The 21657-nt window shown below is 49.1% G+C and overlaps 1 protein-coding gene across 1 annotated transcript in view; it reads right to left on the bottom strand.

Annotated features, from left to right (window-relative positions):
- The window catches only part of CTDSPL (CTD small phosphatase like), a 137390-nt gene that overhangs the window by 82021 nt on the left and 33712 nt on the right, over positions 1 to 21657 (bottom strand). The window contains exon 2 of the mRNA XM_030197877.1: positions 13780 to 13937. Within this exon, the coding sequence (XP_030053737.1) occupies positions 13780 to 13937 (158 nt within the window). The remainder of the gene's footprint in view (positions 1 to 13779; positions 13938 to 21657) is intronic.

Raw genomic sequence — 21657 nt, 5'->3', positions numbered from 1 at the left:
ATTCTTCATTCCCGCAATGCGAGCCGCTGAAATTACTACTACTACTACTAATTTCTAAAGCGCTCCTAGACGTACGCAGTGCTGTACACTTCGCTCACTGCAGAAGCAGCCCTGCATCTTTTACCAGGGAGGCACTACGAGTGCCGCCCTGCTTGCAGATATAAGCTACTGTGGTCATGTTGTTGGAGAGAACGCACACCAGCGTGCCCTCCACAAGGAATCGAAAAGCCAGAAGAGCTTTGTAGATGGCCCTGAGTGATTTATTGGCCACTGCGACTTGACCATGGACCAGAGCCCTTGAGCGTATTAACTCAGACAATGGACTTCCCAATCTGTCAGACTCGCAACTGTTATCACTACCATCCAAACGGGAGAAGCTAGCAGAGGAGATTGCTGGGGCGAAGCCCCCAGTCCATGCCACTGCAGCCACAGATCGTAATCCTAAGAGACCGGTGACCGACAGTACAAGAGAGACTATTGAAGGGCCCGCGTGTGTGACCGTGCCCATGGCACCACCTTCAGAAATGCCGCCATTGACCCCAACACTTGGACATAATTCCAGACCCAAGGAAGAAAAGACTGGAGCAAAAAGCAAACCTAAGTTTGAAGTTTGCTCCGGAAGAACACCTGCCCCGAGTGGTGTCAAAATGAACCTCCAGGTAGTCCAGAGTCTGTATGGGAGAAGTTGATCCATCCTAAGGATTGTAAAAGACACATGACCCTGGACGTGGTCTGCAGACTATCCTGCTGAGAAAAAGCTCTGATGAGCCATCCAGATAGGAATGGACTCCGATGCCTTCTTTCCTGCCACCACCACAATAACCTTGGAAAAGGTCCAAAGTGCCATGGTGAGCCCGAACGGGAGCACCTGGAACTGGAGATTCTGTCCTGGAACTGGAGATTGTGTTCCCAAACGTCAAACTGCAGGAACCGCTAGTACGGTGATCAAATTAGAATATGCAAATATGCCTCCTTCAGGTCCAGAGCTGTGAGGAATTCTCTGTTTCAACGCTGCTATGACTGAATGAAAGGTTTCCATCCAGAAATGCCTATTCTTGAGCAAGTAGTTGACCTTTTTCTTGCTGATAACAAGATGAAACAACCCTCCCTTTTTTGGGGACCACAAAATAAACTGAATGACCTTGCTCCTGAGGAGGCACTAGGACCACCACTCCGAACTGTTGCAAAGTCTGCAGCGTAAACTGCTCTGCTGCTTGCTTGTGATGGGGGAGGAGAACTCTAATCTGTAGCCATCTTGAACAACATCCAGGACCCAATGGGCCGTAGTAATCTTGGCCCACTTCTTGTAGAACTGGGACAGCCATCCACCTATCTGCAGTGATGAGTGGGCCAAGACCCCCACCGCTGGGAGAAACGAGACACTGGATAGGATCTGGTACCCTGACTGGAGTTGCGCTTGTCGACAGGAAAGGATTGTTTCCGCTGATACCCTAACTTTTGAGAAAAAGTAAGCTGACCCGAACAACAGCGTTTACTTTCCTTAAAATAGAGCCAAGCCTGACCTAACTTAAATGAGGCTTTAGCTTTCTCCTCAGGAAGATGCTGAGATTCTGAATCACCTAGGTCTTTAACCAATTTTTACAAGTCCTCTCCGAACAATAACTTGCCCTTGAAAGGAAGCTTAATCAGCCGCTTTTTTTTCCCTTTTCATATTTCCTCCATTTCTCTCTTTTGTGCCTTATTAAATAGCTAGATTTCACCTCTCCTTTCACTCCCTTTCTCCACTCTCCAATCCTTAAAATCTTCCTTTTTTCACCTTTTACCTACCTAACATTTTGTCTTCTGCTCTTACTCCTTCCTAGTTAATTTCTTCCTGTCTCTCACTTTTTTCCTGCGCCTTCTTTTCCTTCTCTATCTTTCACTCAATGCCTGACACTCCATTGCTAACCTGCTAATTTCAATCACCTCCCTATACCTCTTATCCCCCTCAGCAGTCCCAGATTCTTCCTTACTCCCCCCCTTCCTGGCCTCCAGCACTTTCTTCCGACTCTATACCCTATCCAGCTTACTAAGGACCCTTTCACCTCCTCTATTTTTACTTTCTAGCATCCATTTACAAATTCAAACCTTTCCTCTCATTTACCCTTTACCTAGTGCATAGGCAACATATACCACTGTTGTCTGCATCATCCAAAATAGTTCCATAAAGAAAATTAGGGGGTGGCAATGTTCAGTTTACAGCACAAGGCATAATTTCAGTTTTACACTCTCTCTCCATACAACACCATCTTTTTATGCTTTGTCTCAAATACCCCAGCCCAACATGCTCTTACACATACCCCCATCCAGCTGCTTTGCCCTTCACTGTGACACAATCCCTGAATCCCTGCTCAGTTCTCAGTCATCACTCCCATCATCCCCACGTTCCCATTTTGGATACAAAATCCACACCTAATCCCAGAGAGGAAGCATGCAAACCTTGGGGTTCCCCTCTTGTACCAATACCATTTCACCAAGCTCATATCTTTTCTCTCATGTCCCCAGTCTCAACCCATCTCTCTCAACCACCCATGCTTTTCACACCTGTGTGTATTCTTTCTTTCTTCCTCTTTTCAACTTCCCTCATCCCACCAGTCCTTCTTTTAAAACTCACCCTTTCCACCAAATGAACAGAGTTGGTAATAGGACAAAGAGCAGGTGGATTTCCTAAGACCATTCTCTTTCTTTGCAGCCAGTAATGGCAGTGACCATAGCTACAGGGGAAAGAGAATAACCTACATTTCTGCGCCATGCTAGCAGCAGAGATTATAGCCTGTGGAAAAAATACGATGCAGCATTTCCAGCTTGGGTTGGTGACAGAAACACAAGTAGGTGCTTATTGCCATTTGGAGGATGACAGAAGCAGACCTGCAACATTTCCAGCATTGGTGGCAACAGTGAATATCGAGAATGGGGAGAAGCACAATTAGGGAACAGATATAGGGATTTTAAGTAACTGGCTCTCTGTTTGTGCTCTCCCCACCCTGCAGGCAGATGTGGTTATTTCCCTATGTCAAATTTCTGGTGATAACCTCTTTGTGACACATTAGTGTATCTCAACACTCTGGTTGAGAACCACTATATTGAAACTCTGACACACCACCTACTGGAAGACAGAATAAACCACAATTCCACAGAACCCTAGACAGAAAATCTCACCCACCTCAATTACAAATGAAGAGCATAAGACCTTTAAAGAATGTAGAATAAAGCACCCCAAGCAGGGCCCTTCCTTTCATTTTCACTTCCTTCCCACTCAGCTCGGCATTTTCTGCTCAATCTCCCAGGTCCTGCACACTGATCTTCTTTCCTTCCAAACCCAATCCAAATAACTGCTCTCTCCTGCCATCAGAGAGATTGCGGTTATCAATATGATATAAAAGAGCACTTGCTGGGGCAAGAGATTAAACTCTTTCATTACCCTGGACTTATTTTGTTATATCTTTATACCTATCATTTCTGTCTCTCTCATCAGTTGTACCCTCCAGGAATAACGTATAGAATGTTTGTATGTTTGGGAAGCTTGCCAGGTGCCCTTGGCCTGGATTGACCGCTGTCGTGGACAGGATGCTGGGCTCAATGGACCCTTGGTCTTTTCCCAATGTGGCATTACTTATGTACTTCACTAACGTGATTTTTTTTCATTATAAATAATCTCTGTAAGCTCTTACAGCTCCAGTATACCCAGTTCAAAATAAGACAGCCAATGTAAATTCTCAAATTGGACATATTACAAACACTAAAATGAAAATAAAATGATTTTTTTCTACCTTTTGTTGTCTGGTGACTGTTTTTCTTTCCATATTGGTCCCAGTCTGTGATTCTGCTTTCCTTGTTTTCGCTTAACTCTTCTGTGCCATTTGTCATTTTTGTCTCCTTTTTCTTTGCTTTCTTCAATATTTTTCAGGCTCTCTCTCTGTCCAGATTTAATTCATTCTTACTATCCATTCTTTAATTTCCTTCATCTACCTGTGGCTTTTCATCTTTTCCTCACCCTTGTTCTCCTCATGCCCCTTCCTCTTATTCTCCAGTCTTTCTCTATTCCCCTTTTCCATCCAGCAGCTCTGCTTTCTCTCCCCATCCTTCCAGTGTCTCCCCCTATTTTTCTGCATTCTTCCATCCAGCGTCTTCCCTCTTTCTCTCCCTATCCTTCCGTTTTCCCTCTCTCTCTCTCCCCATCCTTCCATCTGTTTTTCCCCCTCTCTCTCCCCATCCTTCCATCTGTTTTCCCTCTCTCTTTTCCCCACTCCTTCCATCTGTTTTCCCTCTCTCCCCAATCCATCTGTGTTTTTCCCTCTCTCTCCCCAATCCTTCACTCTGTTTCCCTCTCTCTCTCCCCAATCCCTCCCTCTGTTGTTTTCCCTCTTTCTCTCTCTCCCCAATCTTCCCTCTGTTGTTTTCCCTCTTTCTCTCTCTCCCCAATCCTTCCCTCTGTTGGTTTCCCTCTTTCTCTCTCTCCCAATCCCTCCCCTCTGTTGGTTTCCCTTTTTTCTCTCTCTCCCCAATCCTTCCCTCTGTTGTTTTCCCTCTCTCTCTCTCTCTCTCTCCCCAATCCTTCCCTCTGTTGTTTTCCCTCTTTCCCTCTCTCCCCAACCTTCCCTCTGTTGTTTTCCCTCTTTCTCTCTCTCCCCAATCCTTCCCTCTGTTTCCCTCTTTCTCTCTCTCCCCAATCCTCCCTCTGTTGTTTTCCCTCTTTCTCTCTCTCCCCAATCCTTCCCTGTGTGGTTTCCCTCTTTCTCTCTCTCCCCAATCCTTCCCTCTGTTGTTTTCCCTCTTTCTCTCTCTCCCCAATCCTTCCCTGTGTTGGTTTCCCTCTTTCTCTCTCTCCCCAATCCTTCCCTCTGTTGGTTTCCCTATTTCTCTCTCTCCCCAATCCTCCCCTCTGTTGTTTTCCCTCTCTCTCTCTCCTCCAATCCATCCCTCTGTTGGTTTCCCTATTTCTCTCTCTCCTCCAATCCTTCCCTCTGTTGTTTTCCCTCTCTCTCTCTCCTCCAATCCTTTCCCTCTGTTGGTTTCCCTCTCCCTGCCAAGTTTCCCCGCGAACGGCGCGAAGTTGCGACGCACGCGGCACCAGCCCTTATTCCGGCCGCTGCTGCTTCTCCTGTTGAGCAGCAGTGGCCGCTACACAAAGAAAAAGAAGATTAAAAAAAAAAAACTTCAAACCTGCCTGAAACGCGGCACCACGGCAATTACTGAACAAGATGCCTAACCCGCATTGATGTGACCTCTCTTCCATCATTCGATTCTTCTCTCCCTGATAATTTTGCAGATTTACCACTGGATATGAAAGCAACATGCTGGAACTCATCCTTTAAGCAGTCTTTGGAGGCTATTATGCCACTGCAATTATTTCATACAACCTTCAACCAGTAAATGGAAGCCCTAGTATCACCAAGGTTTAACGTTTAAGGTTTTTAAAACTTCAGGTTTGCAAAACAGAATACAAATGCTACAAACCAAAACACCTGAGGCCCATCACTTTTATAAAGCCCAGCAATGATTCTTGACTAGACAAATATTTAAAGCTAAAAAAAGAGTATTTCTCAAAATTAACTGAATCCTTATTATATTGTTTGCTAACTTTTCGAAGTTGACGACATTCCAGAGTCTGAAGACTAACCTGACAAAGGATTCTCCAACATCTCTAAGCTGGTCGCATCTTTTTCTCCTTTATTCATATCTTCCATTCCATGTCTTTCTTTTCCTTTTAAAATTGCTCCAATGTGACACGTTTAGTAGTCCTTCTTTTGAGTCATTACAGAAGTTGCTCCCTTTGTTAAACTGTCCAGGTTAGATCTAATTCTCCCAAGTTGGCTAAGGTTGCCAAATTTAGGATTTCTACCACTCACGCATCAGCTTATTCTTTTCAATCTCTTATCTGGCTCTTTGCTACCTTGCTGGAAGACAGCTGTTCAACCTATTTTGAAAAAAACCTTCTGTAGATCCTACTTCCCCAGTAAATTATCATCTGGTTTCAATGCTGCCATTTATTTCTAAGGTGACTGAGAAGATGCCCTTTAATCAACTACTAACACATATTGAATCACTTCTTGTTTTATATAGACAGTCTGGGTTTCATTCTGGCCACAGTATGGAAACTCTTATTGCTTCTTTGTTGAGAGTCATTGAAACTTGGGACAATGGCTCAGTTGTTCTTGTTTCTTTAGACTTGTCAGAAATGCTTGACCTAGTGAATCATTCCTTGCTTTTATGTAAGCTGTCTACTTTAGGCATTTCAGGTATAGTTCTGAATTGTTTCTCATTTTGCCTCCTGAACTGCTCTTTCTTGGTGCATTGTTCTGGTTCTAATTTTTCTTCTTTCTCCACCTCCTGTGGTGTTCCCCAAAGGGGCTATTCACTCCCCTCCCCCTGTTAAGCGAATGCTACATACCTGTAGAAGGTATTCTCCGAAGACAGCAGGCTGATTGTTCTCACTGATGAGTGATGTCCACGGCAGCCCATCCAATCCGGAATCTTCACTAGCAAAAGCCTTTGCTAGCCCTCGCGCGCCGATGCGCACCGCGCATACGCGGCCGTCTTCCCGCCCGAAACCGGCTCGTGCCGGCCAGTCTCATATGTAGCAAGACAAAGAGAAGGGAAGACACAACTCCAAAAGGGGAGGCAGGCGGGTTTGTGAGAACAATCAGCCTGCTGTCCTCGGAGAATACCTTCTACAGGTATGTAGCATTTGCTTTCTCCGAGGACAAGCAGGCTGCTTGTTCTCACTGATGGGGTATCCCTAGCCCCCAGGCTCACTCAAAACAACAACCATGGTCAATTGGGCCTCGCAACGGCGAGGACATAACTGAGATTGACCTAACAATTTATCCAACTAACTGAGAGTGCAACCTGGAACAGAAAAAACATGGGCCTAGGGGGGTGGACTTGGATCCTAAACCCCGAACAGATTCTGAAGCACTGACTGCCCGAACCGACTGTCGCGTCGGGTATCCTGCTGCAGGCAGTAATGAGATGTGAATGTGTGGACAGATGACCACGTCGCAGCTTTGCAAATCTCTTCAATGGTGGCTGACTTCAAGTGGGCTACCGACGCTGCCATGGCTCTAACATTATGAGCCGTGACATGACCCTCAAGAGCCAGCCCAGCCTGGGCGTAAGTGAAGGAAATGCAATCTGCTAGCCAATTGGATATGGTGCGTTTCCCCACAGCCACTCCCCTCCTGTTGGGATCAAAAGAAACAAACAATTGGGCGGACTGTCTGTTGGGCTGTGTCCGCTCCAGATAGAAGGCCAATGCTCTCTTGCAGTCCAATGTGTGCAGCTGACGTTCAGCAGGGCAGGAATGAGGACGGGGAAAGAATGTTGGCAAGACAACTGACTGGTTCAGATGGAACTCCGACACAACCTTTGGCAAGAACTTAGGGTGAGTGCGGAGGACTACTCTGTTATGATGAAATTTTGTGTAAGGAGCCTGGGCTACCAGGGCCTGAAGCTCACTGACTCTACGAGCTGAAGTAACTGCCACCAAGAAAATGACCTTCCAGGTCAAGTACTTCAGATGGCAGGAGTTCAGTGGCTCAAAAGGAGGTTTCATCAGCTGGGTGAGAACGACATTGAGATCTCATGACACTGTAGGAGGCTTGACAGGGGGCTTTGACAGAAGCAAACCTCTCATGAAGCGAACAACTAAAGGCTGTCCCGAGATCGGCTTACCTTCCACACGGTAATGGTATGCACTGATTGCACTAAGGTGAACCCTTACGGAGTTGGTCTTGAGACCAGACTCAGACAAGTGCAGAAGGTATTCAAGCAGGGTCTGTGTAGGACAAGAGCGAGGATCTAGGGCCTTGCTGTCACACCAGACGGCAAACCTCCTCCATAGAAAGAAGTAACTCCTCTTAGTGGAATCTTTCCTGGAAGCAAGCAAGACACGGGAGACACCCTCCCACAGACCCAAAGAGGCAAAGTCTACGCTCTCAACATCCAGGCCGTGAGAACCAGGGACCGGGATGCAGAAGCGCCCCTTCGTCCTGTGTGATGAGGGTCGGAAAACACTCCAATCTCCACGGTTCTTCGGAGGACAACTCCAGAAGAAGAGGGAACCAGAACTGACGCGGCCAAAAGGGAGCAATCAGAATCATGGTGCCTCGGTCTTGCTTGAGTTTCAACAAAGTCTTCCCCACCAGAGGTATGGGAGGATAAGCATACAGCAGACCCTCCCCCCAGTCCAGGAGGAAGGCATCCGATGCCAGTCTGCGGTGGGCCTGAAGCCTGGAACAGAACTGAGGGACTTTGTGGTTGGCTCGAGATGCAAAGAGATCTACCAAAGGGGTGACCCACACCTGGAAGATCTGGCGCACTACTCGGGAATTGAGCGACCACTCGTGAGGTTGCATAATCCTGCTCAACCTGTCGGCCAGACTGTTGTTTACGCCTGACAGATATGTGGCTTGGAGCACCATGCCGTGACGGCGAGCCCAGAGCCACATGCTGACGGCTTCCTGACACAGGGGGCGAGATCCGGTGCCCCCCTGCTTGTTGATGTAATACATGGCAACCTGGTTGTCTGTCTGAATTTGGATAATTTGGTGGAACAGCCGATCTCTGAAAGCCTTCAGAGCGTTCCAGACCGCTCGTAACTCCAGGAGATTGATCTGGAGATCGCGTTCCTGGAGGGACCAGCTTCCTTAGGTGTGAAAGCCCATCGACATGAGCTCCCCACCCCAGGAGAGACGCATCTGTAGTCAGCACTTTTTGTGGCTGAGGAATTTGGAAAGGACGTCCCAGAGTCAGATTGGACCAAATCGTCCACCAATACAGGGATTTGAGAAAACTCGTGGAAAGGTGGATCGCGTCTTCTAGATCCCCAGCAGCCTGAAACCACTGGGAAGCTAGGGTCCATTGAGCAGATCTCATGTGAAGGCGGGCCATGGGAGTCACATGAACTGTGGAGGCCATGTGGCCCAGCAATCTCAACATCTGCCGAGCTGTGATCTGCTGGGACGCTCGCACCCGCGAGACGAGGGACAACAAGTTGTTGGCTCTCGCCTCTGAGAGGTAGGCACGAGCCGTCCGAGAATCCAGCAGAGCTCCTATGAATTCGAGTCTCTGCAGTGGAAGAAGATGGGACTTTGGATAATTTATCACAAACCCCAGTAGCTCCAGGAGGCGAATAGTCATCTGCATGGACTGCAGAGCTCCTGCCTCGGATGTGTTCTTCACCAGCCAATCGTCGAGATATGGGAACACGTGCACCCCCAGCCTGCGAAGTGCCGCTGCTACTACAGCCAAGCACTTCGTGAACACTCCGGGCGCAGAGGCGAGCCCAAAGGGTAGCACACAGTACTGGAAGTGACGTGTGCCCAGCTGAAATCGCAGATACTGTCTGTGAGCTGGCAGTATCGGGATGTGCGTGTAGGCATCCTTCAAGTCCAGAGAGCATAGCCAATCGTTTTCCTGAATCATGGGGAGAAGGGTGCCCAGGGAAAGCATCCTGAACTTTTCTTTTACCAGATATTTGTTCAGGGCGCTTAGGTCTAGGATGGGACGCATCCCCCCTGTTTTCTTTTCCACAAAGAAGTACCTGGAATAGAATCCCAGCCCTTCCTGCCCGGATGGCACGGGCTCGACCGCATTGGCGCTGAGAAGGGCGGAGAGTTCCTCTGCAAGTACCTGCTTGTGTTGGAAGCTGTAAGACTGAGCTCCCGGTGGACAATTTGGAGGTTTTGAGGCCAAATTGAGGGTGTATCCTTGCCAGACTATTTGAAGAACCCACTGATCGGAGGTTATGAGAGGCCACCTTTGGTGAAAAGCTTTCAACCTCCCTCCGACTGGCAGGTCGCCCGGCACTGACACTTGGATGTCGGCTATGCTCTGCTGGAGCCAGTCAAAAGCTCGTCCCTTGCTTTTGCTGAGGAGCCGAGGGGCCTTGCTGAGGCGCACGCTGCTGACAAGAGCGAGCGCGCTGGGGCTTAGCCTGGGCCGCAGGCTGTCGAGAAGGAGGATTGTACCTACGCTTGCCAGAAGAGTAGGGAACAGTCCTCCGTCCCCCAAAAAATCGTCTACCTGTAGAGGTAGAAGCTGAAGGCTGCCGGCGGGAGAACTTGTCGAAAGCGGTATCCCGCTGGTGGAGCTGCTCTACCACCTGCTCGACTTTTTCTCCAAAAATGTTATCCGCACGGCAAGGCGAGTCCGCAATCCGCTGCTGGAGTCTATTCTCCAGGTCGGAGGCACGCAGCCATGAGAGTCTGCGCATCACCACACCTTGAGCAGCGGCCCTGGACGCAACATCCAAGGTGTCATACACCCCTCTGGCCAGGAATTTTCTGCACGCCTTCAGCCGCCTGACCACCTCCTGAAACGGCTTGGCTTGCTCAGGGGGTAGCTTGTCCACCAAGCCTGCCAACTGCCGCACATTGTTCCACATGTGTAGAGCTGGTAAGACTGAATTTTGGCCACGAGCATAGAGGAATGGTAGGCCTTCCTCCCAAAGGAGTCTAAGGTTCTAGAGTCTTTGCCCGGGGGCGCCGAAGCATGCTCCCTAGAACTCTTAGCCTTCTTTAGGGCCAAATCCACAACTCCAGAGTCGTGAGGCAACTGAGTGCGCATCAGCTCTGGGTCCCCATGGATCCGGTACTGGGACTCGATCTTCTTGGGAATGTGGGGATTAGTTAATGGCTTGGTCCAGTTCGCCAGCAATGTCTTTTTTAGGACATGATGCATGGGTACTGTGGACGCTTCCTTAGGTGGAGAAGGATAGTCCAGGAGCTCAAACATTTCAGCCCTGGGCTCATCCTCCACAACCACCGGGAAGGGGATGGCCGTAGACATCTCCCGGACAAAGGAAGCGAAAGACAGACTCTCGGGAGGAGAAAGCTGTCTTTCAGGAGAGGGAGTGGGATCAGAAGGAAGGCCATCAGACTCCTCGTCAGAGAAATATCTGATGTCCTCCTCCTCCTCCCACGAGGCCTCACCATCGGTATCAGACACAAGTTCATGAACCTGTGTCTGAAGCCGTGCCCGGCTCGACTCCGTGGAACCACGGCCACGGTGGGAACGTCGAGAGGTAGACTTCCCTCGCCCGCACCGGCGAAGCTCCCTCCGCCGATGTCGTCGGGGAGCCTTCCTGGGAGGCTACCGCAGACGGTACCGCAAGCGGCACCGATGTCGGAGACCTCACCCCGGGCAAGGGGCCAGCCGGCGCCTCACTCGACGGTACCGGTGGCGCAAGCACCCCCGGTACCGGAGGGGAAGGGCGCAACAGCTCTCCCAGGATCTCTGGGAGAAAGGCCCGGAGACTCTCGTGCAGAGCGGCTGTGGAGAAAGACATGGAAGCCGATGCAGGTGTCGATGTCAGACTCTGTTCCGGGCGTGGAGGCTGTTCCGGGCTGTCCAGAGTGGAGCGCATCGACACCTCTTGAACAGAGGGTGAGCGGTCCTCTCGGTGCCGATGCCTGCTGGGTGCCGACTCCCTCGGCGACCCAGAGCTCTCGGTGCCGACACGGGAAGGGGACCGGTGTCGATGCTTCTTCAACTTCTTGGGACGAAGCACGTCACCGGAGCTTCCCGGCACCGACGGGAGGACGTAGAATCCAGCCGTCGCTTCCTCAGGGCCGAGGCCGAAGAAGGTCGGTCTCGGGGGGGCTGTACCGCAGGAGCCCTCAGGGTAGGGGGAGACCCACCCGAAGGCTCACCGCCACCAGCAGGGGAATGGACAGCCCTCACCTGCACTCCAAATGAAGCACCACCGTCCGACGACATCAGCAGACGAGGAGGTCCCGGTACCACCGACGCCGACTTCCGATGTCTCAGCCCCGATACAGAGGGTCGATGCCTCGATGCAATCGCGGCCGAGGATGAAGGTCTGAACGCTGGCGACGTCGATGCACTCGATACCCCCGGTACCGATGCCAACGAAGAGCCCGAGAACAAAACGTTCCACTGGGCCAATCTCGCTACCTGAGTCCGCTTTTGTAAAAGAGAGCACAGACTACAGGCCTGCGGGCGGTGCCCAGCCCCCAGACACTGAAGACACGACGCATGCCTGTCAGTGAGCGAGATTACCCAGGCGCACTGGGTGCACTTCTTGAAGCCGCTGGGAGACTTCGATGACATGGGTGGAAAAATCTCGCCGGCGAAATCAAAACTCGTAATTGCGGTAGGCACCAAAAACGAGGGGAAGAAAAAATCGACCCGAGGCCTGAAAAAGGCCTACCCCGAATACGAAAGAAAACTTACCGAGGCAAAACTGGAAGTAGCGGAAAAAGAAAAAGACCGAAAAGGTCCTCTTCCAAAATCCTTTTTTTTCTTTCTTTTTTTTTTTTCAGTAGCGAAACCAAAAAGGAGACGCGCGAGGTCAACTTAAGGGGCGCGAACGGCGAAACACGACCGTACCGAGCGCGGACAAAAGAAGACTGGCTGGCACGAGCCGGTTTCGGGCGGGAAGACGGCCGCGCATGCGCGGTGCGCATCGGCGCGCTAGGGCTAGCAAAGGCTTTTGCTAGTGAAGATTCCGGATTGGAAGGGCTGCCGTGGACGTCACCCATCAGTGAGAACAAGCAGCCTGCTTGTCCTCGGAGAAAGTAGGCATACACTTTTTTTTTTTTTTTATATAGAATAGGCTGCAAAAAGGTGAGATCCTGGTGCCTAAAAATAGGTGCTAGCACACAATTAGTGTTTCCTCAGCAGGTGGTTTGTTTACAGTATTCCACAAAGGGGACTGGTTGTGTCATGCATCACAATTCAAGCAGCAAACAAAAATGTTGCTGCACTAAAGAATTTCCATGCAAAACTTAATGAAGCCTACTTTTGGGACCACTTGGATTTGAAAAAATATCTCAAGATACCTTGGACCCCTCCTGATATGTACTAAAAATATGGGGTGAATTGGGGACTACAAACAAAAAACTTATTCTGAATTGAGAGCAGGAACACAGATATGACTTATAAGCCTAAATTTCCGCCTTTGGAAAGTACAGTAGGCAAAAAATGATTTTTTTTAACAGAAAAAAAAGACAACTAATGATGGGTAAGAGAAGGAAGCGATGCATCTTATAAAAGGCCTATGAGGTTATCAGGTCACTACAATTTATGAAAAAGAACTACCGTATTTTTCGGACTATAAGACGCACTGGACCATAAGACGCACCTAGGTTTTGGAGGAGGGAAATAGGAAAAAAAAATTCGGACTATAAGACGCACCTTTTTCCTCCTCTAAAACCTAGGTGTTCCGGTGCATCTTGTCCGAATCCCTCCCTCCGAGTTCGGGATCTCCATCCCTCCCTCCCGCCCCACCAAGTTCCGAGATCCCCTGCCCTCCCTCCCTATGAGGTCTAAAAGTAATTTTACCTAGTCGGGGCTGCAGCAAAAAGCATGCAGGCTCAGCACGTCACTCTTCCCTTCTGTCTCTCTCAGCTCTGGTCCCGCCTTCATTTCCTGTTTGAGGGCGGGACCAGAGAGCTGAGAGAGATGGGAAGAGTAACGTGCTGAGCCTGCATGCTTTTTGCTGCAGCCCCGACTAGGTAAAATTACTTTTAGACCTCATAGGGAGGGAGGGCAGGGGATCTCAGAACTCAGCGGGAGGGCGATCCCGGAACTCGGCAGGAGGGAGGGCGGGCGATCCCGAACTTGGAGGGAGGGCGGCCTGCTAAATTTCTCTACCTTCGGACTACCCCATTTTCCTCCCAAATTTGGGCGGAAAAAGTGCGTCTTATAGTCCGAAAAATACAGTAATTAGATATCAAATCCTTAGCAATAACATGTAATATCAAAAAAAGAAAAAAATATTACTTCAAAGTAAATAATCTGATTGGTACTGACCTTCTGAATGCCCCCATTTTCTTCCACCAATGGAGGAAGTGGACCAGAGTTATTGTTAGAGGATGGCGGTTCAACATTGTAGTTGCGAAAGCAGCAGAACAGGGAATTGAAGATGCTTCGATTCCTTTGCTTTTTCAAGCTTATATTACAGTGAGAAACTGTAAAAAATAAAATCACACCTCTATAAACACATTCTGGATAAGATTTCCCTGTCTAAACTCAGTTACATTGTCCACACACAAAATTGGTTTACTATTGTTTAAAGATACAGCTTAATCACTACTAATCACTTCTCTCACAAGTAATAATCCTGCTTAAATTCTGTGGTAATGCGACAACCTACAACTGAAAAACAGTGGAGAATGTATGTTTATGTACTATATTTAATTTCCAACTTAATTCAGCAAATACATGACATAGTATAAAAACAGGACTTCGAGAACATCAAATGATATAATTAACAAAAAAACTGCAATGTAAAATGAGGATTGTTTAAGAATATATAGGAATCAATAACATACAGATGAAACACTGAATATATCATGAAAATTATTACATCGCTTGGATTATGACATCGTTGGCAAGATCATGACTCAACTGTCAAGTAAATTAACTAAATAAGTTCACATTCGCCTTTTAATAACAAACTGAAAAAGAAAATGAATTCAGAGATTGATATAAAAATGAAAATTTTTTTTCATAGAAGAGGCTTTGAAAGTTAAAACACTAATGCTAGCAAAAATGGGAAAATTAGGTTCTTACCTTGGTAATTTTCTTTTCTTTAGTCATAGCAGATGAAGCCATTACGTATGGGTTGTGTCCATCAACCAGCAAGGGAAGATAGAGAGCACTCAAATTTCACAGTGCCACATGGTCAGCTAGCTCCACTGCCTCTTCAGTATTTGAAGCTTCCAAAGCAGTATAACAAACCGCAATGGGAACAACATGAACTTTCCTCACAGCGAACGATGGCCCCATAACAAGGGCATGAACTCAAAAGGAGGGAATGAACACATCCTCCTGTAGGGAATAGACTCGTCCTCCTCTTTGTATTTATGGAGGGAATACACACATCCTCCTGGAGGGAATGAACTTAACCTCCTACACATGAACTGGAGGGAATGAACTCATCCTCTTATAAGTGAACAAGAATCCTGAAGACTTGTTTTCCAACTTTCTCCCAAGGAAGGATTAGAACTTCAGGAAACAAGAACAGAACCTGAAACAGATTCACATCATACAGACAATCATACAGGGAGGGCTCATGGCTTCATCTGCTATGACTAAAGGAAAGAAAATTACCAAGGTAACAACCTAATTTTCCCTTCCTTGTCATCAAGCAGATAAAGCCATTACGTATGGGATGTATCAAAGCAATTCCTATATAGGGTGGGAACAAGTCACACCACTCACTAGCACTTGTGCTCCAAAACGCGCATCCCTCCTAGCAGCCACATCCAGCCTGTAATGTCGGGCAAATGAGAGCTTCGAAGCCCATGTTGCTGCATTGCAAATCTCATGAACAGAGAGTGCTCCAGTTTCAGCCCAAGAGGAAGAAATCGCTCTTGTAGAATGTGCCTTAAAGTCTACAGGCGGAGGCCGGCCGGCAAGCAGATAAGCTGAAAAGATAGATTCTTTGAGCCAGAGGGCAATAGTGGCTTTAGACGCTGGAGACCCTCTGCGAGAACCTGATAGTAAAACAAACAAATGATCAGAGGTCCTGAAAGAATTAGTAACTCGCAGATACTGCAACAGAGTCCTGCGTACATCCAACAGGTGAAACTGCCCAAAGGATTCTGGAAACTCCTCCTTAACAAAAGAGGGTAGAAAAATAGGCTGGTTTAGGTGAAACGCTGAAACCACCTTAGGCATGAAGGAAGGCACGGTACGAACCGTGACCCCGGACTCTGAAAATTGCAGAAATGGGTCTCGACAGGACAGCGCCTGGACTTCTGACACCTGTCTCGCCGAAGTAATGGCCACCAGAAAAACGGCCTTTAGTGTCAAATCTTTCTCTGAAGCTCGCTGTAGCGGCTCAAAAGGAGAACCCTGCAGAGCCTTCAAAACTAGCCCCAGGTTCCAAGCTGGACAAGGTGTCCGCATGGGAGGACGGAGCCGAAGCACCCTTCTAAGAAACCGTGCCACATATGGATAAGCAGCTAAAGACACGCCTTCAACCTTACCATGAAGGGAGGCCATTGCTGCCACTTGCACCCGCAGGGAATTATAGGCCAAGCCTTTTTGTACACCATCCTGCAAAAAGTCCATAATCGGTGAGGCAGGAGCCCGCATGGGTGTGATCGCTTTTGAAACACACCAAGCCTCAAACTGGCGCCAGATCCTTGCATAAGCCACGGAAGTGGACCGCTTGCGGGCCTGCAGGAGATTGGAAATAACATTATTGGAATAGCCTTTGCCTTCTCAATTGCGCCCTCTCAATAGCCATGCCGTAAGACCAAAATGGCAGGCGTCCTCCACGGCCACCGGTCCCTGCAACAACAGGTTCGGTACCAGAGGTAAAGGAAGGGGAGCCTCCACTAGCATCTGTCGGAGGTCCGCATACTAAGGCCCCCTGGGCCAATCCGGGGCGATGAGAACCACTTCTCCTGGATGAAGCCGAATCTGCAGGAGCACACGCCCTATCAAGGACCACGGAAGGAACACATACCAGAGGCCAGGGTTGAGCCAAGGCATTCAACCCGGCTGAGCGAGGATCTCTACGTCTACTGAAAAGCACGGGACTTTGGCATTTGAGCTTGTCGCCATAAGATCCATTACGGGCTTGCCCCATTTGGCACATATCTGCAGGAATACTTCGTCTGCTAGTTCGCATTCTGCTGGATCGATTTGATGCCTGCTTAGATAATCGGCTTGCACGTTGTTCTGACCTGCAATGTGAGCTGCCGACAGAAACTGTAGATGCAGCTCAGTCCAGTGGCAAATCTGTTCGGCCTGCGCGGCCAGCGCTCTACACTGAGTGCCACCTTGTCGGTTTATGTAGGCCACTGTTGTCGTGTTGTCCGACATCACTCTGACAGCCAATCCTTCCAGGGTCACTTGAAAGGCCAGAAGCGCCTGAAACACCGCTTTCAACTCTAGGCGATTGATGGACCACTCCGACTCGTCGGGTGTCCAAAGACCCTGGGCATGCTTACCCTTGCAATGTGTGCCCCAGCCCTTCAGGTTGGCATCTGTCACCACTAGGCACCAATCAGGGAGTGCCAGCGGCATTCCTCGCCACAGCAAGCTGTCTGAGAGCCACCACTCCATGTTGAGTCGGGCCGCAGGGAGCCAAGAGAGTCTGCATTGATAATCCTGAGATACTGGAGACCATCGTTGAAGCAGGGAATACTGCAGAGGTATCAGGTGCGCTCTCACCCAGGGCACCAAATCCAAGGTGGCCATCATCGATCCCAACAGCTGGACAATGTCCCAAGCTCGCAGGCGGGGCATCCTCAGGAGCAGACGGACCTGATTCTGAAGCTTGCACCGCCTTTGCTCGGGTTGGAATACATATCCCGAGTCTGTGTCGAACCGTGCCCCCAAATATTCTAGAGATTGCGAGGGGGTCAGGTGACTTTTGGCTACATTGACGACCCAGCCCAGAGATTGCAGTACTAAGACCACTCTGGCTGTAGCTTGATGGCTCTCTGTTGCGGAGTCCGCTCTGATGAGCCAGTCGTCTAGGTACCGGTGAACACGGATACCTTCTCGCCTGAGAAAAGCAGCTACTACCACCATTACCTTGGAAAAGGTTCGGGGAGCTGTGGCGAGGCCAAAAGGCAAGGCCCGAAACTGGAAATGTTTTCCCATCACCGCAAACCGCAGAAACGTCTGGTGCGGGGGCCAAATTGGAACGTGCAAGTAAGCTTCTTTCAGGTCCAGAGACGTGAGAAACTCTCCTGGATGTACCACCGCACTGACGGAGCGCAGGGTTTCCATGTGAAAATGCCGCACTCTTAGGGACTTAATTCTTTTAAGTCCAGAATAGGGCGAAAAGACCCACCTTTTCGCGGCACCACAAAGTAAATGGAGTAGCGGCCGCAGCCGAAATCGGCGGTAGGCACCGGGGGGAAACCGCCCCAATGTGAATCAAGCCTTGTAAGGTCTCCTCTACCGTTTGGAGGCAGAACCGCATCGGGACTCCACAAACACGTCTCTTATCGGGGCATCGAATTCTATTCGGTATCCTTCTCTGATCAGGTCCAAGACCCACTGATCTGAGGTAATCTTGGCCCACTCCTCGAGAAAGAGGGAAAGACGTCCTCCTATAACAGGAATTGAGGAGGGGGCCGGCGTACCCTCATTGAGAGGGTCGCCCTTGAACTCCAGGTCTTGAGCCTGCTGCTGCGGAACGTTTGTCCGAGCGAAAGGAGTTCCTCTGCTGAAAACCGGACACGAGAAGTGGACCCAGCAGAATGCCCCGGGCGGTACCTTCTAGCTTCACGGAAGCGAGGTCTATAAGAGGAGTGAACCGCCTGACCCTTGGAGGGAGGCCGCAGCCTATTCTCGGGTAAGCGCTGGGGTTTAGCATTTCCCAGACCCTTCACAATTTTCTCCAACTCCTCACCCAACAGGAGAAGGCCTTGAAAGGGCAACTTCACCAACCTTTGCTTAGAGGCCATGTCCGCCGCCCAATGCCGTAGCCACAGAAGACGGCGAGCCGCCACTGCTACAGCCATCTGTTTAGCCGAAGCTCTGACAATATCATAAAGGGCGTCAGCCAAAAGGACAAGGCCGACTCCATTCGCGGAGCCACTTCAGACAAGGGCTCCGCTCCATCACCGGGCTGTTCCACTGCCTGTTGCAACCATGCAGACGCCTGAATAGTAAGACCAGCAATTTCAAAGGACCGTTTAAGTGCTGATGCCAGTCTACGGTCTTGCATGTCCTTCAGGAAAACACCTCCTTCAACCGGAAGGGTAGTTCTCTTTGTCACAGCTGTGACTAGGGCATCCACCTTAGGCATTGCAAAGCGAGCCAAATGCTCCTCACTCAGAGGGTATAATTGCCCCATAGCCCTGGAAACTTTCAAAGGTCCTTCAGGGTCAGCCCATTGAGCTGAAATAAACTCTTGGATGGAGTCATGCAAAGGAAAGGCTCAAGCAGGCTTTTTGGTACTTGCCATCCTCGGATTTCCAGAGGAGGCCACGCCACTCCCAGGATCTTCAATAGAGAGGACCTGTAAGACAATCTGATATAAGCGCTGGCCAGCTCCTCGCGGTGGAAAATCCTCACTGCGGACGGATCATCTGGATCCAGTGGCCCTTCTGCACCTTCCTCTGGTTCCTCTGGCCTGCCAGACCCCTCAGAGTCATCACATCTCGACCACGGGGGGGAAAGGGGGGTGCGCCACTCTCTGAAGGGGAATTTACCCTTCTGCGCTTCTCTTGCAGCCAGCTATCAGGGAAAAACACATCAGAGGGCAATCCCAGGCCTGCATCCACTGGAGGGGCAGTAAGGGGGGCCATAGAAAACCCCTGTGGCTGAGCTCTTTTAAGCATATATGCATTATGAAGCAATAATACAGTCAGGGTAGAAAAACTCGCCCAGGGCACCCGGTTCCAGTCCGGGGCTAGTAGCTCTTTGGCCAGCCTCAATTCGAGGGCCCCCTCCGGTCTCCAGACCCTCCGCCTCAGCGGGGGTCACGCCATGTGGTGCTTTCAAAATGGCGCCCGCTGCCAGCTCCACCGAGCGGGAAGAATCATCGCTCGCCATGCTCGGGCTGGCTCTTACGCCTGAACAGCACGTTTTACAGAGCCCCGCTGCTGATCTGTGCTTGCCACACTTGTAACAGCGCTTAACACTCTCTGCAGCCATCGCCGAAAAACGGTGGAAAATTCAAAATGGCGGCTTCGTGCCAAAAACGTCCCGATCGCGGGCCCTCCCCGGAGGAGTCAGAAAACACTCTTACCTCACTGGACCGAGTATACAAGGTCCGGTCACGCTGTAGAAACTGAAGAAAACCTCTTGCTTTTTTTTTTTTTTTTTTTAACGCTGTGAGGAAAACAGAGAAAACAGCAAAAGAGGCAATCAAATCAACTCCGGAGGTACAGAACGGTGGGAAAGGCAGGGAAAGGCGAACCAATGTGCCTGCATCCACCAAGTATAGAGTGGGAAAGAGCAGGGAAAAGTGAAACTAATGTGCTCACATCCACTGGGGGGATGGGTAAGGCAGGGAAAGGGCTAACCTATGTGCCTTTAAAGTGAAGCTGCTATAGCCTCTAACACTCCGGCTAACAACTGGCAAGCCAGGAGCCACCCCCAGGCAGATTTTTGATGGAGCTCGAAGAAGCTGCAGCCACCCTGCTTGGGGAGATAGAGAATACTGAAGAGGCAGTGGAGCTGGCTGGCCATGAGGCACTGTGAAAAGTTCAGTGCTATCTCCCCCTGCTGGTTGATGGACACAACCCATACGTAATGGCTTCATCTGCTTGATGACAAGGAATTTGAGATTATGCCATAGGAGTGGGAGAGGCGGTACAGACAGCCAGTGTATTATGGTGGGGGGGAGGGGCAGAGCAAGTTGAGAGTGTGCACTGATTCGTTGGTGGGGGGGAGGGGGAGGTTAAGCTTGAGGGTGTGACATGGGGCAAAGTAGGGGAGAGAAATAATGAAAGTTGGGAAATTGAGCAGAAAAAATAAGAAGTAGGGAAAATCAGAAGGTAGGGAAGGTATTTCATGCTGACCACAACTTTGGGGGCAGACAATTAGGGGTCTTGCTTGGAGACAGAGGTACAGAGAGAGCTATAGTTGGAGAGGAAACTAGGGAGGCTACAACCTGTGGAAGAAAAAGGCATGAGGTTATTTCCCTTATAATGAGGGAATTCTGTACATGAACACGACAAATAAACTATGCAGAATTTTAAAATATTGAGCACATAAGTACATACGAATTGCAACACTGGGACAGCCCAAAGGTCAATCGAGCCCAGTATCCTGGTTCCAACAGTGGCCATCCAGGTCACAAATACCTGGCAAGATCCCAGAAAAGTTCAATACATTTTATGATGCTTATCCCAGAAATAAGCAGTGGATTTTCCACAAGTCAATTTAATAATGGTGTATGGACTTTTCCTTTAGGAAGCCGTTCAGACCCTTTTTAAACCCCAATAAGTTAACTGCCTTTACCACATTCTCCGGCAACGAATTCCAGAATTTAATTACACATTGAGTGAAGAAAAATTTCTCCGATTTGTATTAAATTTACTACTTTGTAGCTTCATCACATGCCCTCTAGTCCTAGTATTTTTGGAAAGAGTAAACAAATGATTCACATCTACCCGTTCCACTCCACTCAGTACTTTATAGACCTCTATCATATCTCCCCTCAGCCGTCTCTCCTCCAAGCTGAAGAGCTCTAGATGCTTCAGCCTTTCCTCAAAGGGAAGTCGCCCCATCCCCTTTATCATTTTCGTCGCCCTTCTCTGTACCTTCTCTAATTCCACTATATCTTTTATGAGATGTGGCGACCAGAATTGAACACAATATTCAAGGTGTGGTCGCATCATGGAGCGATACAAAGGCATTATAACATCCTCACTTTTGTTTTCCATTCATTTCCTAATACCACCTAACATTCTATTTGCTTTCTTAGCCACCGTAGCACACTGACCAGAGCATTTCTATCATCATCAACGACAGCGAGATCCCTTTCTTGGTCAGTGACTCCTAATGTGGAATCTTGCATTGCGTAGCTATAGTTTGGGTTCCTCTTTCCCACATCCATCACTTTGCACTTGCTCACATTAAATGTCATCTGCTATTTAGACACCCAAGTCAGTCTCCCAGTCTCGTAAGGTCCTCTTGTAATTTTTCACAATCCTCTAGCAATTTAACAACTTTGAATAAATTTATGTCATCAGCAAATTTAATTAC

The sequence above is a fragment of the Microcaecilia unicolor genome, chromosome 1 (assembly GCF_901765095.1).
Source record: "Microcaecilia unicolor chromosome 1, aMicUni1.1, whole genome shotgun sequence".
NCBI lineage: Eukaryota > Metazoa > Chordata > Amphibia > Gymnophiona > Siphonopidae > Microcaecilia > Microcaecilia unicolor.
The sequence above is the reverse complement of the archived record's forward strand: the minus strand, read 5'-3'. Positions and strand labels throughout refer to the sequence as shown.